Source organism: Ruditapes philippinarum, unplaced genomic scaffold, assembly GCF_026571515.1.
Source record: "Ruditapes philippinarum isolate M1 unplaced genomic scaffold, ASM2657151v2 ctg1504_1_1_1_1, whole genome shotgun sequence".
NCBI classification, from domain to species: Eukaryota; Metazoa; Mollusca; class Bivalvia; order Venerida; family Veneridae; genus Ruditapes; species Ruditapes philippinarum.
Window position 1 is genome coordinate 33,531 of NW_026852316.1, and position 27,220 is coordinate 60,750.

General features: G+C 32.0%; 1 protein-coding gene across 1 annotated transcript in view; it reads right to left on the reverse strand.

The window, feature by feature from the left end:
- Positions 1-1,147: 1,147 nt before the first annotated feature.
- The window catches only part of LOC132756493 (sperm-associated microtubule inner protein 5-like), a 32,815-nt gene continuing 6,742 nt past the window's right edge, over positions 1,148-27,220 (reverse strand). The window contains exons 3-7 of the mRNA XM_060747577.1: positions 26,670-26,802; positions 19,636-19,863; positions 15,479-15,668; positions 7,057-7,154; positions 1,148-5,204 (exon numbers count right to left, since the gene is read on the reverse strand). Of these exons, the coding sequence (XP_060603560.1) occupies positions 5,092-5,204; positions 7,057-7,154; positions 15,479-15,668; positions 19,636-19,863; positions 26,670-26,802 (762 nt within the window). The 3' untranslated portion in view covers positions 1,148-5,091. The remainder of the gene's footprint in view (positions 5,205-7,056; positions 7,155-15,478; positions 15,669-19,635; positions 19,864-26,669; positions 26,803-27,220) is intronic.

Sequence of the window (27,220 nt, forward strand, 5' to 3'; positions counted from 1 at the left end):
ATATTCTGAATTTTATGGGTATATGAATGCAGGATTCTGCATATGGTAAATCCGTTAATACTATACCGTTATATTCTGAATTTTATGGGTATATGAATGCAGGATTCTACATTTGGTAAATCCGTTAATACTATACCGTTATATTCTGAATTTTATTGGAATATGAATGCAGGATTCTGCATCTGGTAAATTCGTTAATACTATACCGTTATATTCTGAATTTTATGGGTATATGAATGCAGGATTCTGCATCTGGTAAATTCGTAAATACTATACCGTTATATTCTGAATTTTATGGGTATATGAATGCAGGATTCTACATATGGTAAATTCGTTAATACTATACCGCCATATTCTGAATTTTATGGTTATATGAATGCAGGATTCTGCATATGGTAAATTCATTAATACTATACCTTTATATTCTGAATTTTATGGGTATATGAATGCAGGATTCTGCATATGGTAAATTCGTCAATACTATACCGTTATATTTTGAATTTTATGGGAAACAGGATTCTGCATATGGTAAATTCGTTAATACTATACCGTTATATTCTGAATTTTATGGGTATATGAATGCAGGATTCTGCATATGGTAAATTCGTTAATACTATACCGTTATATTCTGAATTTTATGGGTATATGAATGCAGGATTCTGCATATGGTAAATCCGTTAATACTATACCATTATATTCTGAATTTTATGGGTATATGAATGCAGGATTCTGCATATGGTAAATCCGTTAATACTATACCGTTATATTCTGAATTTTATGGGTATATGAATGCAGGATTCTGCATATGGTAAATCCGTTAATACTATACCGTTATATTCTGAATTTTATGGGTATATGAATGCAGGATTCTGCATATGGTAAATCCGTTAATACTATACCATTATATTCTGAATTTTATGGGTATATGAATGCAGGATTCTGCATTTGGTAAATCTGTTAATACTATACCATTATATTCTGAATTTTATGGGTATATAAATGCAGAATTCTGCATCTGGTAAATTCCTGAACACTTTACCAGTATATTCTGAATTTTATGGGTATATTGTAGCAAGATTATGCATCTGGTAAATCTGAAAACACATTACCAGAATATTTTGATAGCAAAACAAACACTGTTCATGAGTATATTTTCATAACATTTATTAGTTCAATGAATACAAAGTGAAACGAAAAACCTTAATATGTTAAATAAGTACCTTTGTCTTTACCTCAAAATACTTAACTGTCTTATATTTCTTAAGGAAAATTCATTTAAAACATACACTGGATATATTTTACAAGAGAGGCAATTTAGGTGACACTTTGTTCATGATATTCTGTAAGATAATCAACTTCAATTATTCAATCTTTGTAATTTTGGGGAAAATATAGCAAGAAATACCATTTTTAAGTCAGATTTTTCTTCATTTCAGAACATATGCCATTTTAAGAGATATCATAATTTTTTTCACAATTAATGCGATTTTAAGAAATATATCCTAGTATAGTTGAGAACAGAAACCATTTCTATATGACATAGTCTATGTATCAGAAAGTACATGTTTCAGAAAAAATGGTTTTAACAAAATGTCGAAAGTTTAAACCACTTTACACAATGTTTCTTTCCTTTCTAAAAATAAAAAATCTACTTACGTCACATATAACCTTAACAGAAAGCAAGACTTCAGAAAATTGCCTAATATACCTGTATATAGTTTTACCATTTATATTTTTATATTACAAGCACATTTCTATTTTATCACATAATAAAAAAACAACAACAAAATTTCAATTAAAATATCTAACACAATTGAGCAACTATGAATTTCCTTAAAATTTTAAAGGCATTCTCTTAATATAACTATTCTTAACAACTTATACACTTTTAACACTTAATTCGAGTAAAAGAAAAAAAAAACACAATGTAAAATCTTCTGTAAAACACACATAATTTGCGTATAAATATTTTTATGGCTATTAAACTGCAAGATTTTCTTTCACACTAACAAATTAAAAAGTATACAAGAAAAGTATTAAATTTAATTAAATTTTCAATTAAATTTGATTAAATTTAATGACTTTTTAATGTATCTGTTTTCGTTATTTAGTATTCTAAATACTTGTTTTAACAATTAATGAAATAAAAAGAAATACTGTCCCCTTTGTGCAGTAACTGGTTAAATACTACAAAAATTCACTAGGAGTAAACGCGTTGACCCGTTACTGCACTTTGGTACAATATGCTTCTTACAAGCAAACTAAGGAAGAAAATCATAAAAACAAATGATTAAATGTTAAAAAAAATGCAGTAGTTTTTACAAATGGCTTTGCAGGGCTCCATACTGGTGGTAATGTGTTGCTGGGTCGTGTGGGGGTTGCTTTCATTGAACCCCGCCCTTCCTTGTTGATTTTGTTTTTCATATGAATTCATATACCTTACTTAATTGTGGTCATCTAAAGTAAAAGAAATCTACAAAAAGTAGCATCTACAAAAAGTAGCAAATTCTTTAGAAATGCCAATTTTTAGCATACTTACTTGTAAATCTACAGAAATTCACAAATTACAAATTTAATCCAACATAATTCAAATAACCAATGAATGAAATTATCAACTATCAATTGACAAATTTCAGTTATTACCTTCAGTAAGCTTAGTATCTTTATCGTGCTACAAAAATGTAGATTTAACATTCATGTTTACCCTACAGTATAATATTTAATAATTTTATATATTTTTTCTAGCATATATTTCAGATTTGTGGACAAGCAATGCATTTAACTACTATTTTTTTCTTAAAATAGGAAAAAACCATGCAATTTATTACCTGCCTTAATTTTTATAATACATCTAATCATTATACACACACAGTTTTCTCTAAAGTACAATAAATAAAAGAGCTATTCTAAAAGAATTAATAATAAAAATTTAAATTTTAAACAGTTTAATAGGCATCACAATTCTGAAGGAAAAGCAGTTACAAACATTGCATTTACCTTTATGGACTCTTGTTTCTTCAATCCTAATCTGTTTAAAAATGATCTCCTTTATAAAAACTAATCATTCATGGATGTCAAACTATCATCAAAAGTATTTCATCTTCAAGTTGCAATAACAAATATCCATATTTAACAAAAATCAAACATGTAGGAATTTGATGATGTCACTGATGATAAAACTGGTGTAATTTGTGATGTCATTGATCATGTCACTGGTGTCATTTGTGATGTCATTGATGATGTCATACATGTTTTCCCTTCAAAAATGCCATGGTAAAATAATGTCTAATATCACAGATATGTTCATAACAGCCTTTAAGCTTAAATATTTTCAAAATTAAATAAAATTTAAATGCTAATCTCTAAATAAAATTTAAAAGCAAATCTTTAATTAAATCAGTTAATGGATACAGAATTGTTTTTTTTTTTTCCTTGTAAAATAAAGTTTATTTTACAAATTACACAGCAACCAATTCAAGTAACAATTATAATTTTATTTATTTACTTTGCTTTTTTGTAAGTACATATATAATGCTCTCTGTAATTAAATTTAACATAAATATTTTGATTTATACACATATTTACATTTACTCAAAAGTATCCTGAGCAACTCAAACTATCATTTCTTCAAATTAGCCATAAATACCTTCTATTTAACAACACCCATTTTGCAGGGTTTTAAAATATATCCAGTCAAAAATATTTAGCTTTTATACTCTTATTTAAATGACATTTGTCTTTCACATCACAAGATTCTCAAGACTCTCAAAAATTTTAACCCAGAGTCAGCACTAAAAAATAATTGTTACAGTTTTGTCAACTGAATTAAAATATATACATTCCTGTGAGTTGATACTCTTTTCTTATGTATCATACATAGCACTGTAAATACCATTGTATAACACATATGTGCACATAATCTAAGTGTACCTTCAGTTCAAATGTATAACAACACATAGGTGCACATTATACAAGAGAACTGTAAATACCAATGTATAACAACACATATGTGCACATTATACATGAGAACTGTAAATACCAATGTATAATCACACATATGTGCACATTATACAAGAGTACTGTAAATACCAATGTATAACAACACATATGTGCACATTATACATGAGAACTGTAAATACCAATGTATAATCACACATATGTGCACATTATACAAGAGTACTCTAAATACAAATGTATAACAACACATAGGTGCACATTATACAAGAGTATTGTAAATACAAATGTATAACAATACATAGGTGAACATCATATAAGAGTACTCTAAATACATATATTATACAAGAGTATTCACAGTCAATTCCATATTCAAAACCGTTTTTATACAAAACACACATACACACTTTAACTTTACACCATGATGAGTTCATTCAAATATACGTCCCTTCAATCTTTTACTCCTAATTAATTATGACGAAACACTGTTCAGACATAATCTAACCTAATAAGACACTACAGAAATATATACATCCCAATTTTAATTTCTCAGGTAAGTGTTCCAGTTCCTTATACATGAAAAAATTTCTTGAACATGACATTGATGTCATATACTGCTTCTTATATTCATAAAAATGAAAGTTCTAGAAAAAAAAAACCTTCTGAACTTATTGCTTTATATTTTGTCACACCATACATATAATTGAAGTCATCAGGCGATTGTCCAGCTTTTACTTGTGACGACTTTAGGTGATCCTCCTTGCTTTATTTCAGATGGGATTCAGCTCATATGAAGTATAGTCTTTTACCCAACAAAATCTGCTGTGAACAGTGCAAAGATGATTTTATTTTTTGGTTAGGTTTTACATCAGTATAGGTCATATGGCGACTTTCGAGCTTTACTGGTAAAGGAAGACCTCAGGTGCCCTTCTGTGCATTATTTCATGCATGGACGGTCACCTGGGTTAAGAACCACCGACGTTCAGTAAGCTAGGCAGGATGCATTTATACATACATATATCAAACGCTGATAGTATGAAATTCTAGATCAGGGTAATTCTCTGGACTGCTAATTAGGTTAGACACGACACTCATTTTTGAAAACTAGTTTGTAATGTAAGTGTTAAGATATATTATCTAGATTCCTTCTTTCTCCTGAATATGAGCTCCAAATGACACTGCTGGATGACTGCATACTTCTAATGTCCTGGTGGTATCGCCATATGTGTTTCCAAACACAAACCGCTTCTCTGAAATCACAAAAATTGGTACATAGTGAAGTATACGTGGTTGTTGATATTATATGATAATTTTTGTTCCATTGGACAAGCAGTGCTAGAAGTGATGATTTTCTGAGAAACAATTAAGACATATTACAAAGAATGACAATGATAAATGATGAATTTTTATGTTTCTCACAGATAAATTTAAATATTTCTCACTGATAAATTTTTCTCTGGTAAATATTAGTATTTCTCACTGATAAATCTTAGTATTTCTCACTGATAAATTTTGGTATTTCTCACAGATGAATTTTAGAATTTTAGAATTTCTCACTGATAAATTTTAGGATTTCTCACTGATAAATTTTAACATTTTTCACTGATGAAATTTAGTATTTCTGAATTATACAGTATTTCTCAATTACAAACTTTATTAGTTTTCAGAGACATGGAAGTTTGGTTACTGGTATTCTCACTAATGAATTTTAGTATTTCTCATTGATGAATATCAGTATTTGGCACAAAAAAGGTAAGTATTTCAGTCTACAAAATATTTGAAATTCTTTTAATTAGTTAACAAACTTATATTAGATTCGTTCAATCATGATCTTAACTTTTTCAGCACTCAAGGATAATAATGTTAACTTTGAGTATGAAATAAACCAATGTAAAGCATTTTCTTAGAACTTTTACAATCGTAACTTTGATTTAATTTCTAAATTCAATAGTGATTTAAAAACTCTTCTGCGACAAGGGATTAGCCAGTCTGGTTTTTATGGCGATGTGATTTACAAACTTTGTAAGATTTTGGGTCATGGTAATTTTTCTGCTGTTTTTACTAAAATCATTAAACGTTTTATTAAAAGAGGTTATGACCCTACTATTTTAAGACATACTGCATGTTTAGTGTTCAACCCTTTTACAGTTGGACACTACGCTTTCCTCTTTTGATTGCATCTGACGGACCAAGTGGGAGACTCTATGATGGATAGTTCGTAAAGCCCTTTGGGACTGAATTGTCTTAATGTTCGTCTTCTGCCTTGCTTCGTCGCGCCCTTGTAGGTGATTTTCTTGTTGCTCTGTCTTCCTTTAGGACATTGAGTACTTTTGTTATGGTCATTGGGTTTACTTTTATATGTTTCTACATGATCATTTTAGTGTTTTACTTATTTAACCTTTTGTAACCATGACAACTGTTAGAATTTCATTTGGCGGGGATTCATTTTATTTACACCGTCTCGTTTATAGGAACATGGTGGGGCTAAGAGCGAGGTTTGGTGCACCATTAACCGGTTTAAACTCCCCAGCAGTCATTATTAGGCTGCTGACCGTTCCAAGGCGGCGCCCCACTGTGTTCCTCAGATGAATGTCTATGTTGTTTCATACTGTTTTGGTGACACTTTTGCTTGTGTCCCTTGTTGTTTTCTCGTCTACGGTAAGTATCTTCCCCATTGCCTCTAGTTTTTATTTCTTTGATTACCCCCCCCCCCTTCCCCCGGTCTCCTGTCCCCTTCCCCTTTGTGGGCCTATTATTCTTTTCTTTGAATTCCTAATCAGTTACAAATTATTTATCATTTAATGATTAACCTGTCCGTGCTCTGTCTTTGCCCTGTCCTGTTTATGTTTGGGGTCCGCCCGGGCTCCTTGCCTTTGGTTCTTGTTGCTGGGTCATATGGGGGTTGCGTTCATTGAACGACGCCTTTCCTTGTTGATCTTGTTTATCATATTTCATAAAATTGAACTATTTCATTAAACAGCGCTCTCTCTAGGCATAAAAAAGCAGTAATACCTACCTGAATTTAACAGGTATTATGTAAAAATTAAACCTCCATTACTGAGCAAAAGGACTTCATACAAAAATTAAATTGTTCAAACTTACGTGGAATATATCCTGTATATTTGGGTATCATACCATCATTCTGGTAAAGTCGTCTATTGAAGGATGGTGGGGCACTCTGTAAGTGTTCTCGTGGTAACCTGCAAAAAAAATAAATTACCATCTTAATTCAAATGCTGACTACAATATACATATACCTATCATACATGCTTTAATTTCTAGGATACTTGACCATAAGATTGCATAAAAATGTATTATTTCTCCCTGCCAAGGAGATTTTTATACATTTTTAATTCTTACCGAGACAATTCATCTTTAGGGCACCTCCCTGACAGTCACCTGATTTACTGGACAATCCCGTTTATCCGGGACGTTATGACATGTATGAATATACCAAATCTTCGTTCTACTTAAGCATTTTGTGGGGTTAGACCCTTAGGTTCAATTAAGAATGCAACACTTTCTTTTTACCCAAAAGAAATTCAGTTTGCTGCATAAGGAAAAGTGTTTGGTAACTTATATCAAGTTTGTATTTAGATGTGTTTCACAAAACAAGCATTACCTCCCTTGGTTGCAGTTTTGAAAGTCATCCCCAATGTTTTTAGCTAACAAATTTCTCATGTAATATAAATAAATGTGAAAGAACTTGTGAAACATCTTACATAACTAGCAGACAGATCTCATAACACTCCTAGTACATACAAATTCAAAATTAGGTGTACAAGCAGAAATATATACTAACAGTATGACAAAGCACATTTTGTCAAAGGAGCCACAATTATTACACTTTGAAACATTATTTTTGTTATTATATAGACAAACATACCCAACTGACTTCTTTTTGCCAGACATTTCACAATTTATCTTATAATTCTCAGCGCATGATAGCAAAACAAGAGCCAGCAGTAAAGAGTTTTGTAAGTTCAAAAGGGCCATAATTCTGTCAAAATCCATGTTAGAGTTATGGGCCTTGGACAGTGACCTTCTATTTTGCTCTCAAATAAGTGTGTGATTAGTTTCAACCCATTCCCTTCAGTAGTTTTAGAGATTTTACTTGCATACCTGCAAAATCTAAACCAAAGTTTGATGGTGACACTGTGAGTGTTGAGTACAATAATGCTCGCTTACAACAATATCAAATCTTTTGCTTCATCTCAGTTTTGAAAATAACCATTTAAACAGTGATAATCGCATGTGGTGTTAACGCTCGTCTATTAAAAATGGGCATAACTGAAACAAATTTTGCTTTCAGAATAATGCCCATTATACAACAACTGCACATTGTCATGATAAGCAAATGTAGAGAGTAATGGGCTAAATTTAGGTTTTGCATGTCAACTAGGACTTTGGACAACATCGCTCCAGTATCATAATAGCGGGGACCTTTTCTTCGAAACATAAGCGCTAAAATTGTGTTATAAAAATACTCATCATTTGCCATTGCAGTGGCATATTTGCATACATTGTATACATATTTCATGAAGGTAAAATATTACATTAATCTGAGTGATGTACATGCTAATAATAAAAGTATTAAGTTTAACTAATACAGCTATCCCCTTATAAAAACATTCAGAAGACCACAGAATTTATATCATTATATACAGATATAACTTTATCCGAGTGGCAACCTATTTGGAAAAAAGAGTTAAGACCATGGCAACAGCATCGCTATAAACAGTATATCTTTATCAGTGATATCATTTAAAGTGGAGTTTACTGTACTTGGTTTCCCACATCTATGCCTTAAATGAAACCTTTGTTCTTGATTTGACAAAAATTTTATGTGTTACTGTGAACTTGACCTTATGACCTCAAAATCAATGGGAGTCTCTTACTCAGGTCATGGGCAATGTCCCTAGACAGTTTTATAAACTTAGGCTAATTATTTCTGAAGTTATTGATTATACAAAGAATTCAATATATGTCACTGAGACCATGAACTTTAACCTTGAAATCAGCAAGTGGCAAATTGATCAGCCATAGACAATGTCTCTTAACTACGCCAAACAAACTTAGCCACTTTTCATCTAGTTTTTGATAGGACAAGGATTTTACATTTAGTGCTATTGCAACCTTGACATTTGTCTTACTGACCTTATAAATTAACTATTTAAAAGTTTTTCATCTACTGAGTTATCACAAACTATAACACCAATTCTTGAAACTCTAGACCAAACATGCCAAAGTAATCTCCTCATACTGGTCTGACAACCTTACAGTGACGAATTCCCTTTTAACTGATCAGACAAGTTCTTAGTTGTCATGGCATCAGTGACCTTGAAATTTGACCAACTGACCTCAATATCTATAGGGGTCCTCTACTAGTCATGACCATTATCTATATAAGGACTGACAAACTTGTTACAGGAAGCATGTATCTACATATAAGGGCTTAATTATCTTTAAAGTACCACCACTCATATTGACATTAATAGAGAATAAAAGCTGATATAATTTATTATGTCTTTTTTTGTATTCTAATATCAATACATTTAGTAAGTTACTTAGTTTGTGACATAAAAATAGGCATTTAGTTTGTGGTTGTATGAAAAAGGTAAGTAAATAAAAGCTCCTGTCTTAAGCTAATACATTTATACTTATTTTGGAGTTTTTTTTTAGGATGAACTTGAAACTTGACTTGAACTTTGAGTTAGAATCCAGTTTTAAATCTCAAACTTATATAAGCTTACATAAATGCACCAGTGTGTGACAAAGTACTTAACAGGTTTCTTAAAAGTATTTGAACTGAAACTCTCTCTGTCAGGGGTAACGGTCTCAGGGGTAAATGACTCTAAGTCAGTTATATAAAACCATGAGTATTAAATAATTATGCATTTGTAACAAGACTGTTAACTGTGTTAATATAAGTTTCACGTATTTAGAATACCAAAATCAAGTAATAAACAATGTAAGTCTTATAAAATCATTTTTATATAAGATAAGTTATGAAACAACCACCATTGTTTGGCTCAGTTTATATGCGAAGATAATATTGGTTCAAACTCGTGCCCCCTGGGTCTGAAAGGAAGACACCTGATGCACTGGGCCACTGCTCTCAAGATTTGACTTAAGGTAACGGAAAATCACAAGATGTTATTGCCTGTATCTTAAACGGACTTGTCCATCTTTCAATCCTGACAAAATCATTCATCACTTTTAGGGAAATTCTTCAAATATCCAGACAAAATCATTCATCATTTTCAGGGAAATTCTTCAAATATCCAGACAAAACCATTCATCATTTTTAGGGAAATTCTTCAAATATCCAGACAAAATCATTCATCATTTTCAGGGAAATTCTTCAAATATCCAGACAAAACCATTCATCATTTTTAGGGAAATTCTTCAAATATCCAGACAAAATCATTCATGATTTTTAGGGAAATTCTTCAAATATCCAGACAAAACCATTCATCATTTTAAGGGAAATTCTTCAAATATCCTGACAAAATCATTGATCATTTTTAGGGAAATTCTCCAAATATACTGACAAAATAATTCATCATTTTTAGGGAAATTCTCCAAATATCAATCCAGATATTATATATTGTATAATCCAGATGTGTTTTCAAATAACAAGCATTACCTCCTTTGGTTGCGGTTTTCAAAGTCATATCCCCAATGTGTTTTATAATATAAAAAATGTTTCTCATGTTATATAAATAAATGTGAAATTACTTGTGAAACATCTTACTAAACTAGCAGACAGATCTCATAACACTCCTATTACATACAAATTCAAAACTAGGTGTACCAGCAGAAATATATACTAACAGTATGACAAAGCACAGTTTATCAAAGGAGCCACAATTATGACACCTTGAAACATTATTTTTGTTATTATATAGACAAACATACCCGACTGACTTCTTTATGCCAGACATTTCACAATTTATTTACTTAACAAAAATAATATGAAAAAACAATAACAAGAGCTGTTGCCATGACAAAGTGTTTGACTAGCTAGCTATTCTCAATGCATGATAGCAAAACAAGAGCCAGGAGTAAAAAGAGTTTTGTAAGTTCAAAAAAGGTCATATAATTCTGTCAAAATCCATGCTAAAGTTATGGGCCTTGGACAGTGACCTCCTATGATGCTCTCAAATAAGTATGTGATTTATTTTTAAGCCATTTACCAACAAAACCTTAACCAAAAGTGTGATGCAGTTGTGTGTACAATAACTCTCCCTTATGACAATATCAAATCTTTTGCTTCAACCCAGTTTTGAGAATAACCATTTAAACACTGCTCAAACAAGATAATGGTGTGTGGTGTAAACGCTCGCCTGTTAAAAAGGGGCTTAACTAAAAACTTAAGTACTGCTTCAGGAATTTTGCCCCTAATGTCTAACAACTGCACCTTGTCATGATAAGAAAGTATACCAGTAGTGAAAACGATAAAAATATTTGAGTAATTCAAGTTACAAGACAACGACAATGAAGACATTGCTGCAGCAATCAATAACTAAACATTTTCTTTGAAACATACCAGCTAAAAATGTGTCGAAAGGTCATTTTCCCCCTGTTACCACTGCTGTCGCAGTGGCATATTGCCATATTGCATATTTTATAGAAGTAAAGTTATTATTAGTAATTTACGTGATAACAATAAAAGCATTATAACTTATATAGTAAACACTGTTTATAATCAGGGGACCACAGAATTTATATCGTTACATTCTGATATCGTAATATCCAAAGGCAACAAATTTGAAAATAAGAGTCGAGACCACCGCAACAGCATCAAGTTTTTACAGTACTAGTTTTGTAAATCTGATCTTTGAGCTTAGAATCTTGTTTTCACATTTGAACTTGGATGGTGAATTTAAAGTCTGGAACTTATATAAACTTACATAAATGCACCAGCATGTGATAAACTAATTTCCAGGTTTCTTTTAAGTACATGTATTTAAACTGAAACTCTCTCTGTAAGGGGTAAGTGACCTTCAGACAGTTACATAAAATGATGAGTATTAAACAATTATGTAAGTGTAACAAGGGTGTTAACTGTGTTAATATAAGTTTCACGTATTTAGAATACCAAAATCAAGTAAAAAACAATGTAAGTCTTATAAAATATTTTTTTTTATGTAAGATAAGTTATAAAACAACCACCATCGTTCTGCTTTGTTCACATGCGAAGATAATATTGGTTCTAACTCATGCCCCCTGGATCTGAGAGGTAGAGACACCTGATGCACTAGGCCACTGCTCTCACTAAGATTCAGCTAAAGGTAACGGAAAATGACAAGATGTTATTGCCTGTATCTTAAACAGACTTGTCCATCTTTCAATCCTGACAAATTCATTCATCATCTTTAGGGAAATTTTCCAAATATCCAGACAAAATCAGCTATCAGATTTAGGGAAATTCTTCAAATATCCTGACAAAAATCATTCATCATTTTTAGGGAAATTCTTCAACTAATAAGACAAGAATCATTCATCTTTTCAAGGGAAATTCTTCAAATAACCAAACAAAATCTTTCATCATTTTTAGGGAAATTCTTCAAATATCCAGACAAAATCATTCATCACTTTGAGGGAAATTCTTCAAATATCCAGACAAAATCTTTCATCACTTTGAGGGAAATTCTTCAAATATCCTGACAAAAATCATTCATCATTTTTAGGGAAATTCTTCAACTAATAAGACAAGAATCATTCATCTTTTCAAGGGAAATTCTTCAAATAACCAAACAAAATCTTTCATCATTTTTAGGGAAATTCTTCAAATAACCAAACAAAATCTTTCATCATTTTTAGGGAAATTCTTCAAATATCCAGACAAAATCATTCATCACTTTGAGGGAAATTCTTCAAATATCCTGACAAAAATCATTCATCATTTTTAGGGAAATTCTTCAACTAATAAGACAAGAATCATTCATCTTTTCAAGGGAAATTCTTCAAATAACCAAACAAAATCTTTCATCATTTTTAGGGAAATTCTTCAAATAACCAAACAAAATCATTCATCATTTTTAGGGAAATTCTTCAAATATCCAGACAAAATCATTCATCACTTTGAGGGAAATTCTTCAAATATCCTGACAAAAATCATTCATCATTTTTAGGGAAATTCTTCAACTAATAAGACAAGAATCATTCATCTTTTCAAGGGAAATTCTTCAAATAACCAAACAAAATCTTTCATCATTTTTAGGGAAATTCTTCAAATAACCAAACAAAATCTTTCATCATTTTTAGGGAAATTCTTCAAATATCCAGACAAAATCATTCATCACTTTGAGGGAAATTCTTCAAATATCCAGACAAAATCATTCATCATTTTCGGGGAAATTCTTCAAATATCCAGACAAAATCATTCAACTTTTTTAGGGAAATTCTTCAAATATCCAGACAAAATCATTCATCATTTTTAGGGAAATTCTTCAAATATCCAGACAAAATCATTCATCATTTTCGGGGAAATTCTTCAAATATCCAGACAAAATCATTCAACTTTTTTAGGGAAATTCTTCAAATATCCAGACAAAATCATTCATCATTTTTAGGGGAATTCTTGAAATATCCAGACAAAATTTTCATTCATCATTTTTAGGGAAATTCTTTAAATATCCAGACAAAAAATTTTCATCATTTTTAGGGTAATTCTTCAAATATCTAGACAAAATCATTCATCATTTTTAGGGAAATTTATAAAAATAAGTAATGAGTGTTTAGGTTTAATGAACAGTGCAGACAATGACCAGATGGAACCACTTGGATGGGTAGGATTAGATGCAGCTGGCAGGCTAAAGGTTTAATGACACTACACGTTTGTAAGACTGCTTTTCATGGTGGTTGTGGTGTTGGTAGTTTTCATTCCGGAAGCCACATTGAATTTACCAGAACATAGTTCAGCCACCACATAGTTCCGGGGCAGACTGTCGAACAGTTTAACAGCACTAGTTGCCTTCACTTTGGCTTAAGGAACTGATAACTTCTGTAAATGCCAGAGCAGAATGATGTACAGTGCAAATGACCATAAGAAAGGATTTCATGATCAATGACTACGAAAGTGACCTGCACCATTTAGGAATCAAACCTTGGTCACCTGATAGTAGATAAATCACTTTTCATAAGATAATCTTGACATTTATATAATCTACATACATGTACATGGCTGCATTTTTTCTCTATATAAAGAAGTTAGCAGTATTAGAGATTCTTGACATGTTATATATTGTACATAATATTATGTTCATTATTACCTATAATACTGCATGTTTGTAACATGGCTTTTCATCCCATAATCATAGCATTTATATAATCTATATACATGGCTGCTTTTAATTTATGAAGTAATTTAATATTTCTACAAATAAACAGATTTTCCTGGATTATACAATTTCTTTTAAGAAAGATATTTTAAAAAAAGTATATTAAGGCCATTTGTAATAACGTAAAAGAATTTCTTCTCAAATTCTGATTGGCTTAAACAATTGCTATACAATGACGTATATACTGTGAACAACCAAAGCACGCACATTTTAATAACAATGTATTTCTACATCATAGATGGTTAGCTATGTGTGTGTGTATGACATTATTATTACTCTTTGTTCATAATAATATGGTATATTTCTCCGTTTAAATGTCATTACTTCAAAATACTTGTTAAAAGTAACGCAGCTATAATGACTACATGTATATACTGTAATAACTTAGCATTCACTATTGCGAAGCGTTTGCGTAGCCTTTGGACGACTGATGTCATCTTATTTATCCTGTTTTCTCATTATCATGGGATTTAGGTCTAAACTTGCATAGATGTACTTTACATAACATTTCTAGATAGTGATTTCTTGCCCTCAACACAGAAAAATATCATTTTTAGATATTATGAACAAAGAAAACATATCTGAGAATTTTTCTATTTGTGAACACTGTGACCCTCAACCTCTAGATGAACAAAGTTCCTTCTCAAATTACCTTGGAATTTGATTTTTTTGCTGATAGTTGGACGCGATGAAATGATTTAATTCTACAAATCACCTCAAATCATTAGTACTACTCTTAATTAAGTGTTGTGTTTTATCATGCAAAATAACTTAACTTCAGTATGAATAAAATTCAAGTTAGAATTTTAACACAGTTTTGTAGATTTTGTGATATTTTCATAAAATATTATTTTTACATGCTTTTGTCACATTTTTATCTGAATGTTGACTTGGTTTGTGTCAGGGCTACAAAGAAGACATGTTTTTGGTTTCCAAGATGCAAATTTCTTTTGTTTTAAACAATTCCCTATGATATGATAAACCCTGATAATATGAGAAACATGGAAATATGTGGCCTTTTCCCAGCGCTTCTATGAAAACATTCTAATTACAGAAGTGATTGGCTGACTTACTTCTTTAATTCTTTTATGTGGCAAGGTCCCTGTTAACTTTTACACCTTTTTCCTGTGCTTCCTCGTAAATAGCGTTATAACAGAATTAATTGGCTGACTTACTTTTCTAATGCTTTTGGCAAGGTCCCTGTTAATCTCTCCGAGTGGCGGGCAGTTTCCTGCACAAATTGGCTAAATCCATTGTCGCATGCAACGTGGTACCGATGTCCAAGTCCAACCTCTGTGGGTTTGATCCTTGGTATATATCCATTGTAGCCAGGAATTGGAGGTTCTGTCAATGGGCGCTTGTCCTCTGAAATTGCATAGATACTCTGTGTTTTAAATGATATATTAAAGCAGCACGCCTCCAGATTCCATCATGCTAATTTCATTAAAATCTTAAAACTGTATTTAAAAGTAAAATATTGTGAAGTGAACAAAGAAAAAATTTTCACAAACAGCACTTACAACTCATGTAAATTACCAAAAAGAGATGAAAATATGCAAAAATAGCTCTTACTGTGCCAGTCACGCAGTACTGATGCAGTAGAAATATGGTAAAAAATATTGCAAAATCAGACAAAAATCACACTTAACATGAAAATTATTACTTTATTCTTGAACATTTTTTTTTACTTTTCTTAAAATTTTGGTACTTTTTTGGTCAAGTTTGATTTTCTTGAAATATTTTGGTTCATCTGGAGGCATGCATCTTGAATATTGTTTCAATTGTCCACAATGCCTACCCAAAATTGTAAATCATGTACTAACAGATATTGAAAGTCCAATGCTGAAACTGAAATCTTTCTTTTAAATCTTTTACTGCATCTGAATTATTGAGTTGAACACCCATTTAACTAGAAACATATTTGATATGTGGATATATGTCTTAAAAAATGTGGGACTTTTATATGTGGGTACATGTGATTGTGGGATATGTGGGTACATCATCAGTATTTGCAAATTGTGGGACTTTAATATGTGGGATACATGTGTTTGTGGGACTTTTACATGTGGATACATGTGTTTGTGGGACTTTTACATGTGAATACATGTGTTTGTGGGACTTTTACATGTGAATACATGTGTTTGTGGGACTTTTACATGTGGATACATGTGTTTGTGGGACTTTTACATGTGAATACATGTGTTTGTGGGACTTTTACATGTGGATACATGTGTTTGTGGGACTTTTACATGTGAATACATGTGTTTGTGGGACTTTTACATGTGGATACATGTGTTTGTGGGACTTTTACATGTGAATACATGTGTTTGTGGGACTTTAACATGTGGATACATGTGTTTGTGGGACTTTTACATGTGAATACATGTGTTTGTGGGACTTTTACATGTGAATACATGTCTTTGTGGGACTTTTACATGTGAATACATGTGTTTGTGGGACTTTTACATGTGGATACATGTGTTTGTGGGACTTTTACATGTGAATACATGTGTTTGTGGGACTTTTACATGTGAATAACATGTGTTTGTGGGACTTTTACATGTGGATACATGTGTTTGTGGGACTTTTACATGTGGATACATGTGTTTGTGGGACTTTTACATGTGGATACATGTGTTTGTGGGACTTTTACATGTGGATACATGTGTTTGTGGGACTTTTACATGTGAATACATGTGTTTGTGGGACTTTAACATGTGGATACATGTGTTTGTGGGACTTTTACATGTGGATACATGTGTTTGTGGGACTTTTACATGTGAATACATGTGTTTGTGGGACTTTTACATGTGGATACATGTGTTTGTGGGACTTTTACATGTGAATACATGTGTTTATGGGACATTTATATGTACACACATGTTTGTGGAACTTTTATATGTGGTATTTCATATGTAGGTAAATGCATCTGCAGTAGTTTATTTGTGTGAGTATATGTACTTGTAATAGTGGTACTTTTACATGTACATGCTGGTACATGAATGTGATAATTTTTCATGGTAGATGTACATAATGATATATTATTAATTGTGTGCTACAGTAACATATATTTGTAGTACCAATGTAATATTGTTACACTGCAATATAATAAGTAAATATGGCAAGTTTGCACATGTATAATAATGTACATGTATATTAAAGGGACTCCACTGAGGTTTTTTGACATGATTGGATGGAAAATATTTTTTCCAGATAAATGTAGATTTAGACCACTAATCTTTGTGCAAAATTTCAGATCATTCGCGCTCTACGTTTTTCAAAATAATTATTCAAATTGTAAAAAAATGACCCAAAATGAAAAGCGTTTAAACGCTTTTCACTCAATCGGGCTAAGGAAAGCATAAAAATACGATTTTCAATTTATTTCCTAGTATATTTCTTAACTATCTTTGCATATATTTCTGTTTAAAGTGCCACAGCTCATTTATGTAAGAAATTCAAATGTTATGTTTAAGGCTTTTAAAGCTCAGTTACAAACTTATGCATGCTATCTTGCCTCAAACTAGAATTAAGAAGGTTAGATCACCCTGCCACAATTTTAAAAGAACACATAGAAATTTAAATACTCATCTGAAGTTTCCCTTTCCATAGAAATTAACACAATTTACCGGAGTAAAAAAAATCAATATTTTTATCTACCCCACAAGAACTGTGTCACACTATAAAATGCCAGACGTGAGAATGTTGTTAACAATACTGAAATTGATTTCTAAAACTGTATCATAGCAGCATTACTCATTGTTATAAAACAAAGGTCAAAGCTAATTCTGTAACAGCGCATGAGTGTACAATGTACTAATAGTAGGGCACATTGAGTCGATGCCAAAGTATTTGAGGTACACTCAAGGTTTCAGTCAAATACTAGAAGTAGTACAGACAAAACTTTAAAAAATAAAAATCATTAAAGGGCCATAACTCTAAAAAAAATCATTGAACCAGAAAATGCCAATGATTGCAAAACAAGACTTGTTACAGATTATTCCTGTTAAAGTTGGATGAAACTGTACCAGTAGTTTTTGGGGAATAAGTACCAACAAGTTTTGTGAAGGACAGACATGCTCAAAGTTTGGTATTTAAGTGGCTACACTTTTGTCCTCTCTCTTGTACTTTTAGACACATAAGAGAAAAAGTAGCCACATAAGAACTTACAAAGGCATTGGTATTTTTTGCTTTTTCATAACATACGCGGTATTTCATACTAGATCGTGTTTTGAATTTGCCGAACAGAGCCACATAAAAATCGACAGACTGGAACCCAGGCTATGTTTTATTTAGTAATGCTAAAAGTTTCTTCTTTTTTTTTGTGTTCTTTAGTCCCTATAATGGCATTGTAAATATTATTGGCATTCTTTACAGTGATTTCATTGGATATGACCTTTTTAAATGTACTTTTATTGTATGGCAAATGACAAATGGCAAATCAATTGAAGAAAAGATATCCAACTTAAGTGGTTATGCAATGTTCAAGCATTGAACATATTGAACATTGAATAAAGCCATTCGATATAAGAACATCAAATTAACCCACATAAACCTTGCTGAAATTGAAAGTGGTAAGCATTTGTCACCAGTAAAGAGCCAGGCCAGTGACTTGCGCATCCATGCAGTCTGAAAAGGTTCTATTCTGTTTGTAGCAGTTTGAAACTTTAGGAATATTGAAATCCCTTCAGTCAGCATGGCTCCATATTCATGTTATTTCTATTTTATAAATTTCTTTAAAGTGTATTAAAAGTGAAATATTGTCATAAAACGCACAAAGTGCGAAAGAAATGTCAAAATTTGCCGCCAAAAAAGCACTTTACTGTTGGTCTCTCAATATAAACATGGTGATATAAAATACTGGTTAATTAGTAAATCAAGAATGGCTCGCTGCTTACTTAATTTCTTAATCGCTTTCTTTAAATACAGCCAATATATTTTTTTTTTCTCTCTTTTTTTTGGAGTCATGATCTGATATTTCCAAAACTGTATCTTTTCATTAAAATGTACATTTGTTACAGACTGTTTTCTACTTATTTATTTTTTATTTTCATTTAACAATTAGCACTTGACGATGAGTCATGGGACCTCGATTATAAAGGCTCTCATCAAAAAATCTATGATTAGTGGTGAAGCAGAAGATTGTACTTGCAACCCTTATTACTACAAGACCAGCACGTTACCACAAGACCCGACCATTCATCATCTCCAAGTTTCTTATACCAACACTTGTATTTTTTTCTCCGGCTGAATTCCAGAGCTAAACAATCCCCAAGAATGTGATATCCGTTATTTTTTCAATCGGCTCCAAACATTTTATGCCAACACTTACCCATTAATAATGGTCTAGAAGGATGCGTATCTCTGTAGCGATTTAACTTCTCTTTTACAGATGGGTCATGTGACACCGCCGTTAATCTCGGCACGCAGCTAACTTGACGTGTCAAGTCTCGATGTCTCTGATCGTGATTCGTTCTATTTGTCATGTATTCATCGATGCAAACATCACAATCTTCTTTATATGTTCCACCAAATTTAAATGTCATTCTGGGTATATAACCTGTAAGATAGAGTGAAACAAAACTGTATATTCAAAACAGGGGGTATTTTTCTCTCTTCAATGGGAAGGGGCCTGTATAAGCCTCATGATTTGGATAAAATCGTCCATTTGGGAAAGTAAAAACTTGGTACCTGGTATGTGTTAGGATATTTTGGGAAATCTGCATTATTTTGAAGAAAATTTCAATTTCAATTGGGAAGAGGCCTTTTATAGATCTCTGTTATATATACTTCTAGACCAGCATGTTACCACTAAAGACTACGACTTAAAAATTGAACCTTTATAAACCAGAATAAAATGTCAGAGTATCTTATGTAAATGCAAGAGAAAAGAGACAACAAAATTGCTACTTTCTTTTTAAGAATCTGTGCATTATACACATCATATTTTGTTTCCAATACTTGTGAGAGTGACTTAGTCCTTTGAATAAGAAATTTAAAGACTTCATGTACAGACTCAATCAAACCGAGTCTGTTGAATTTTCATGTAATTTTGTTGTCATTAATGCTTCCGAGGGATCACACTTTTTCCAGATTAATGTATGCAACTTGCACGGGTCATCTTTGTAAGAATACTAGTATTCAAAGCAGGGCAAATCCATTACATAAATTCATCAGTTTAAGCACTTATTTCACTAGGAGAACTGTATCTTTGTAGCATTTACAGTCAAACCTTTGTTACTGACCACAACTTTTTGATCCTAATTTCTTTGATAAAATGGAATAAAGTGACCCATAGATAAAGACCACTTGTCTATAAAGACACTGCTTAGTCTCTCTCTTTGGATGACCTTAGTTTCGCAGGTTTAACTGTCTGTAAAATTAAGCTTTAAATCTCATCTCATATTGCTTTTTTGTCAGAAGACAAACTTTTGCTTTACTTTCATGTATTCATGTATATGTATTGATATAAGTTAATTAAACGGACAGCATCACTTTTAAAAACTGAAATGAATTTCCTCCAACCAACAAGTTCAATTAAAGTTGATTTTTACTTGTCAAATTTATGACCAGAATAGATAAAATAGCCATATTAACATCTAACATTTGTTGCCTAGCAACGGAACTCATACCAGGATGCAAAACCATTAAACTTGTCATTAAGATAAGCTTGAAAATATTTTAATTGTTGAAGTAGAACATTCTAATAAATGATACAGTGCCAAAATGATAACATTCTATCAAGGGCTTCAGAAATTTGGAAGAGGCCAGGGCCTTTCATTATGCATCGTACGATACAAATGTACCTGTGACGGCCAAACCAATAACATTTATCAGTTACGTTACATGTTTAAATCAATCGTAGGTAACTGACGATGTTCATTATATGGGAAAGTCTAGTACTATTTTTGTCAAATTGGGAAAAAATGGGGAACAACTGTAATCAACAATGACAAACAAAAATGAACCTTGGTACGACTACTGCCTTTCCTTAAAGAGGTCAACAATCTTTTCATAAAAATTCATCCCCTAGTGCATTGATTTTTTATGTGCTGAGTGGTTAGAAAATTTTATGTTGTTCTTTTGGGACATTAACATTTCCAGCTAAACTTGCAAAAAAGTATTTGGGTCCATCCATTATCAGCCTCAAAAGAGAATTATAAACCTGTCACTTACTTTGTAAAAACATAGCTACAAGTATTTCAAATTTTTATACAAGGTGGCAATATTACATGGGATATAATATGAAATCATTTTTAAGGTACTATATGCATCATTCTTGCCTAAATTTGGATTTCAGAGTTTGTAAACATTGTTTGCTGTTGCGAAAAGCAGTCACATGCAGTTTTCCTAGTTTTTATAGAATATTATACATGTACAACGTTTTACAGGTAAAAAAGAGAATAAAGTTGAAAAAAAGTCAAAACACCAGAGTAGGTTTAAGCTTTTTTAATTATTGACCGCTTCCGGTCAAACAATTCCGTAATAAAAATCAATATAAAACTTCAGCCCTAAGTTATACAAGAGGATATTTAATATCGTGTGACTTAGTCAAAATGTTACTATTTTTAGAATAAACTTGGAAGTTTGCCATGGGTTATTGGACCTTTCCCAAAATATATAAATAACATAGAGTCAATGTTTAAAATTGCAATAAAATTGTGGAGGTATTTCTGTCCATATTTATACAAAAAGTGTGACAACATATTTTCTTCTGGGTTGTACGGATTGCAAACTGTAATCATTGGGATGATATTTCCTATTGGTTGTTCATTTTATCTGTCAGAAGGATTTGATCAGTTCCATCTCGAAGCTAAATTATGTGATGTCTTGAGATTTAGATTGGTTTGGTAGCTTCTGACACATAGACAAATTTTTTGCATATGTTTGTGTCAATTTTTCTTCACCAATGGTGTATAAGGACAGTCTGACTCAGAATGGCTTGTAGTTATGCTGATTACTTGATGCAGTTTGTTTTTAGTTTTTTATCTGAGGCAACAGATGCTCCAAAGAAAAACAACTGATTTTGCCAAGGGTCAAGGGTGATACTTTAACATACAGGCTGAAAATACAACCGATTATAACAGCATTTTGGTTTGGATCGCCAATCGGTTAATAACCAAAACCCTGAAGATGTATAGATAAAGAGTAATGGTCCAGTACATTTGGGCATCTATAGGTTTTATATACAGATTTGTTTGTCATTTCCATTCTATGTCCTTTGTGATATGTACTTCCAGAGAGTAACAATGCGTTTAAAGTTAACTTCATAATTAGTTTTTATTCGATTGTGGTAACTTATTAAGGTGGCCAAAGAGGAATACAATTCCCTTAGATTATTATGTGGCCAAATCATCAATGTATAGTATATTTGTTTTGATTGGGTTTTACGTCACACCAATACAGTATAGGTCATCTGGCGACGTTCCAGCTTTACTGGTGGAGGAAGACCTCAGGTGCCCTTCCGTGCATTATTTCAGGCATGAACGGGCACCTGAGTAGAACCACCGACATTCCGTAACCTAGCTGGATAGCTTCCTCACATGAAAGAATCCAAAGTCCCTGTTGGGATTCGAACCCACAGCGGTGAGGGGCAAGTGGTTTGAAGTCAACAACCTTAACCACTCGGCCACGGACGCCCCATGTATAGTATACAACATTTTACAAAAGAAGCACAAACACATGCAAGTTTGGTACAGATTTACACAGCATAGGCACTATATTCTACTTGTATTAAAATAATGGGCATTTTTCAACTGTTTTAGGACAAGGCCCCTGGCTAATAGATTTGGAAAAATTATATGCCGCTTCAGGGCAATATGAGAAATTTTAAAAATTTGAAGAAAAAAAACCAATCTACCCTATTCATGGCCTTTAAATTCTATTATAGTGTATGATTAAACATCCTGTCACTTTTATGTGGGAAACGGACAAGAGCCCTCCGGGACAAAAACTCTCCCGTCCAAAAATGACAAGGCGGACAAAAGCGCTCTCGTGAAAATGACAGAGCGGACAAAAGCCCTCCCTTGAAAATGACAGGGCGGACAAAAGCCCTCCCGTTTAAAAGACTGGGCGGACAAAAGCCCTCCTATGAAATTAACAAGGCGGACAAAAGCCCTCCCCTAACACAAATACATATGTATGTTAAATGCCTGTGTTTATTTAATTCGCTCAACATATTAAAATGTAACATATATATTTGTTGTTGTTTTAATTGGCCTAAGTATGTGCATAAGCTAGAACCACTCTTCACTTAGAATATAGTCCTTTCTGAAATGTTTAACGTAGTATCTTTTTACATAAATGTTCCAAAAACATAGTCTGTTTTAAAAGTAATTGACTCATAATACAAGACACATTATAAATGTCTTGGACTTTTTATTCTAGTTAATTCAAACTATTTTTTTCATCATTTAATACTCTAATAATAATAATAATCTTAACTTCATATGGGAGTTTAATCCTTTCATATTTACGTGAATAAATATGCACTTACAGGTTTTAGCACTTATTATTCAGATGTCTGTCAGGAATGCGCTCAAGCTCATACAAACACGCTTATGCCAATGGAAAACAAAAATTTCATGATTACAATTTTAATATGTTGAGTGTATTGAAAAGAAAATACAAACTATTCAATGTAACTATGTATATGTATTTGATGCGGGAGGGCTTTTGTCCGCCCTATTATTTTCACGGGAGGGCTTTTGTCTGCCCAGTCTTTTTCACAGGAAGGCTTTTGTCCGCCTTGTCATTTTCGGACGGGAGGGCTTATGTCCTACACTCCTTTTATGTAACAAGCCAAAATTATTAAGTTTTCGCAAAGGTTGAATGATATTTTGGGAGCTATTGAGAATGTTTTTACTGAAATTAATAAAATATGAGGCTATAATGGAATGGCAATGGGGTCTTATATTGGCCCCTGGTGATCGATAGGGGTGTAACAATACAGCAAAAACCGTATTGCAATATATTGCCATTTTGCTGAAGCGTATTGCAATATATTGCAATACGTATTGTCGTGTATGTTTTGATGTAAAGATGGAGTAACATTTATATATTATTATTAGGCCATCCTTAAAAAAATGTTCGTTTGCAGTAACGCGACCGACTCACAAAATTTGCCCCTACTCAAAAAATTTTTTCATGGTCTGGATAAATTTTTTTTTTTGAATCAGAAAATTATGCCTTGAACTTTGTTTTCGTTCTTTTAAAGGTTAATGGAAGAAATTAAATGTAGGTCTTATTAAATTAGTATTCAGTTATCAATTTATTAATTGTTACCAGATTATCAAGGCATATATTGTCCAGCATTTTGACATTCAATGTTTATTTGGGAGTACAGTTCAAAAAAAAAAAAAAAAAAAAAAAAAAAAAATCTACCTACCTACCCACCTTGAAAATTCTGGGTCGGGTTACTGCAAACAAACATTTTTTTAAGGATGGCCTTATATGTAAATATTTTTAGTAGAAACTTAATAAAAATGTAAGGAATAAATAGAAAGTAGTGTCACACAATTTGATAAACAAAACTAGTCGCGTGTGAGCTTCACATCTGGGCCGCTTATGTAAAGTTTGCGGCCGCTTATTGACTTTTAAGTGTACTAATTGTCGGATACTTTTATCTTACGTTGGCGCCAACAAAATTTGCCAATTAAAGATTTTATGTGAAATTTGTACAAAATTTATGGTGGCATATTTCTGCCACCAGATAACCTGATAACTTACTAGTTAATTAAGAGGTTAACTAGTTACGTAACTAGTTAACCTAATACCTAACTAGTTAATTAAGAGGTTAACTAGTTACGTAACTAGTTAACCTGATAATTTACTAGTTAATTAAGAGGTTAACTATAGTTACTTAACTAGTTAACCTGATAATTAACTATTTAGTTATATGGTTATCTGGTGGCAAAAATATGCCACCATAAAAATTAGAAGGCAATTAATTGAAAATTATGATTTTTTATAAAATACCGGTTTTCCAAAAATCGTACCGCGGTTCGAAATTTATTTTTTCATATTGCAATATATCGGTATACCGGTAAACCGTTACACCCTTAGTGATCGATAGTGCAAAAATGCCCTGCATGAAGAAATAAGATATTTACAGCATTTTTTTTCTTAGGTAGCTAACTTAAGTGGTTAATATAGTAGACATATTTCAAAAGTGTAGAACTCACCATTTCTATAGTCTAACAAGATTAAATACAGTTGAAAACTCAGTTTTCATTATTTTTACATCGAAATCCCTTGAGCAGGATTGGTTTCAAACCAATTTTCAACAGGATTTTGCTTAAATTACAACATTATCAAACAATTAGTACATACCAAATACTCAATCTGAAATACATTTCATTTTCAGAAAGCAAATTATTTTTTTATACATCTGTAGACAATGTAGGCATGCCTAAGGCTTAGTATAATATTTCTACCTATGACATTGAGCAGAACTTAACACATTTAAGAACTGATGTGTGGCAATATCCTTCCACTTTAATGAAACCCTTAACAGGATAAAGAATCTTTCACAAAGCCCTGTTATACATAGGCTATAAATACAAGATTTGCGTTTGTCAAACCAAGGGAAAACACTCATGTTAAACTTACCTATCATGCTAAAAGAGTTAGCTCCCCTACACTCCAAAATGAAACTAAACCAGTAACACATCAAAATACTTCAAAAATTCTATATAAATCTCTGAGTAAAGGGTGAAGTTCCTTTAAATGCTTATGACCAGCATGATTTTCAGTGCAGAAAGTGATGATGAGAAATGATAATTGTGGCAATAAGTGGTTTTGAGAAATAATGGTTGTGGTGGAAAGTGGTTATGAGAAGTAATGGTTGTGTTGGAAAGTGGTTTTGAGAAATAATGGTTGTGGTGGAAAGTGGTTTTGAGAAATAATGGTTGTGGTGGAAAGTGGTTATGAGAAGTAATGGTTGTGTTGGAAAGTGGTTTTGAGAAATAATGGTTGTGGTGGAAAGTGGTTATGAGAAATAATGTTTGTGTTGGAAAGTGGTTATGAGAAATAATGGCTATCATAGTGAATGGCATAGAGGGGATGATTGTAATAGAAAATGGTTATGAGAAAATGAATGATATGATTGCTTTATCACACAAAACATTTAGAAGAAAAATAATTGTAATCACTTTAAATGGTTATGAGAAATTATGATTATTTAAGAAAATGGTTATGAAAAAATGGAGGGGGGGGGGGGGTGATCCTTTATACTAGTTACAGAAACCTTTTAGAAGAAAATGATGGTTATCACAATGAATGATTATGTGAAATAATTGTTGTCATGGTAAATGGTTATGAGAAAAAGGGGAGATCACAGAAAACGGTTATGAGTTAAGTATATACCTGTATATCCGGGCACCATTTGTTCAGTATATTTATTATCTCCGGTAGATCTTGGCAGTGTATTGCGTAGCTGTACGAGCTGTACTCCTTCCGGGGCTGTGACAGTATTTGATGGATGGACGTGAATACGTGACTGAAATAAGAATACACCAATAGTTTAAAAAATCATGTTATGATATATTTGCAAAAAAACCCAAAACAACAACACTTGAATCTTACATATTGTAAATCCAATTCCAAAACAACTTATAACAGATAGATAAAACTGATAAAAAAGTCATTATTGACTTGTTAAAATACAATTTTTATCACTTTTTCAGTACAATTAAAGAAGTCCGAACTAAAATGATATTAAATTGTTATTACATTTGTATACAATTGTAAGAACAAATTGTCACTTCCAGTGTAAGACTAATTGTGACTTCATAAAGAAATATAGATAAAGTCTAGCTGTGCATAGCCAGAATTTGATTTTATACTCAAACTCAAAGCTGCCAGCTGGCATTAAAATATATTATATAAAAAGTTAGGTATAGTGAATCAAATCAGAT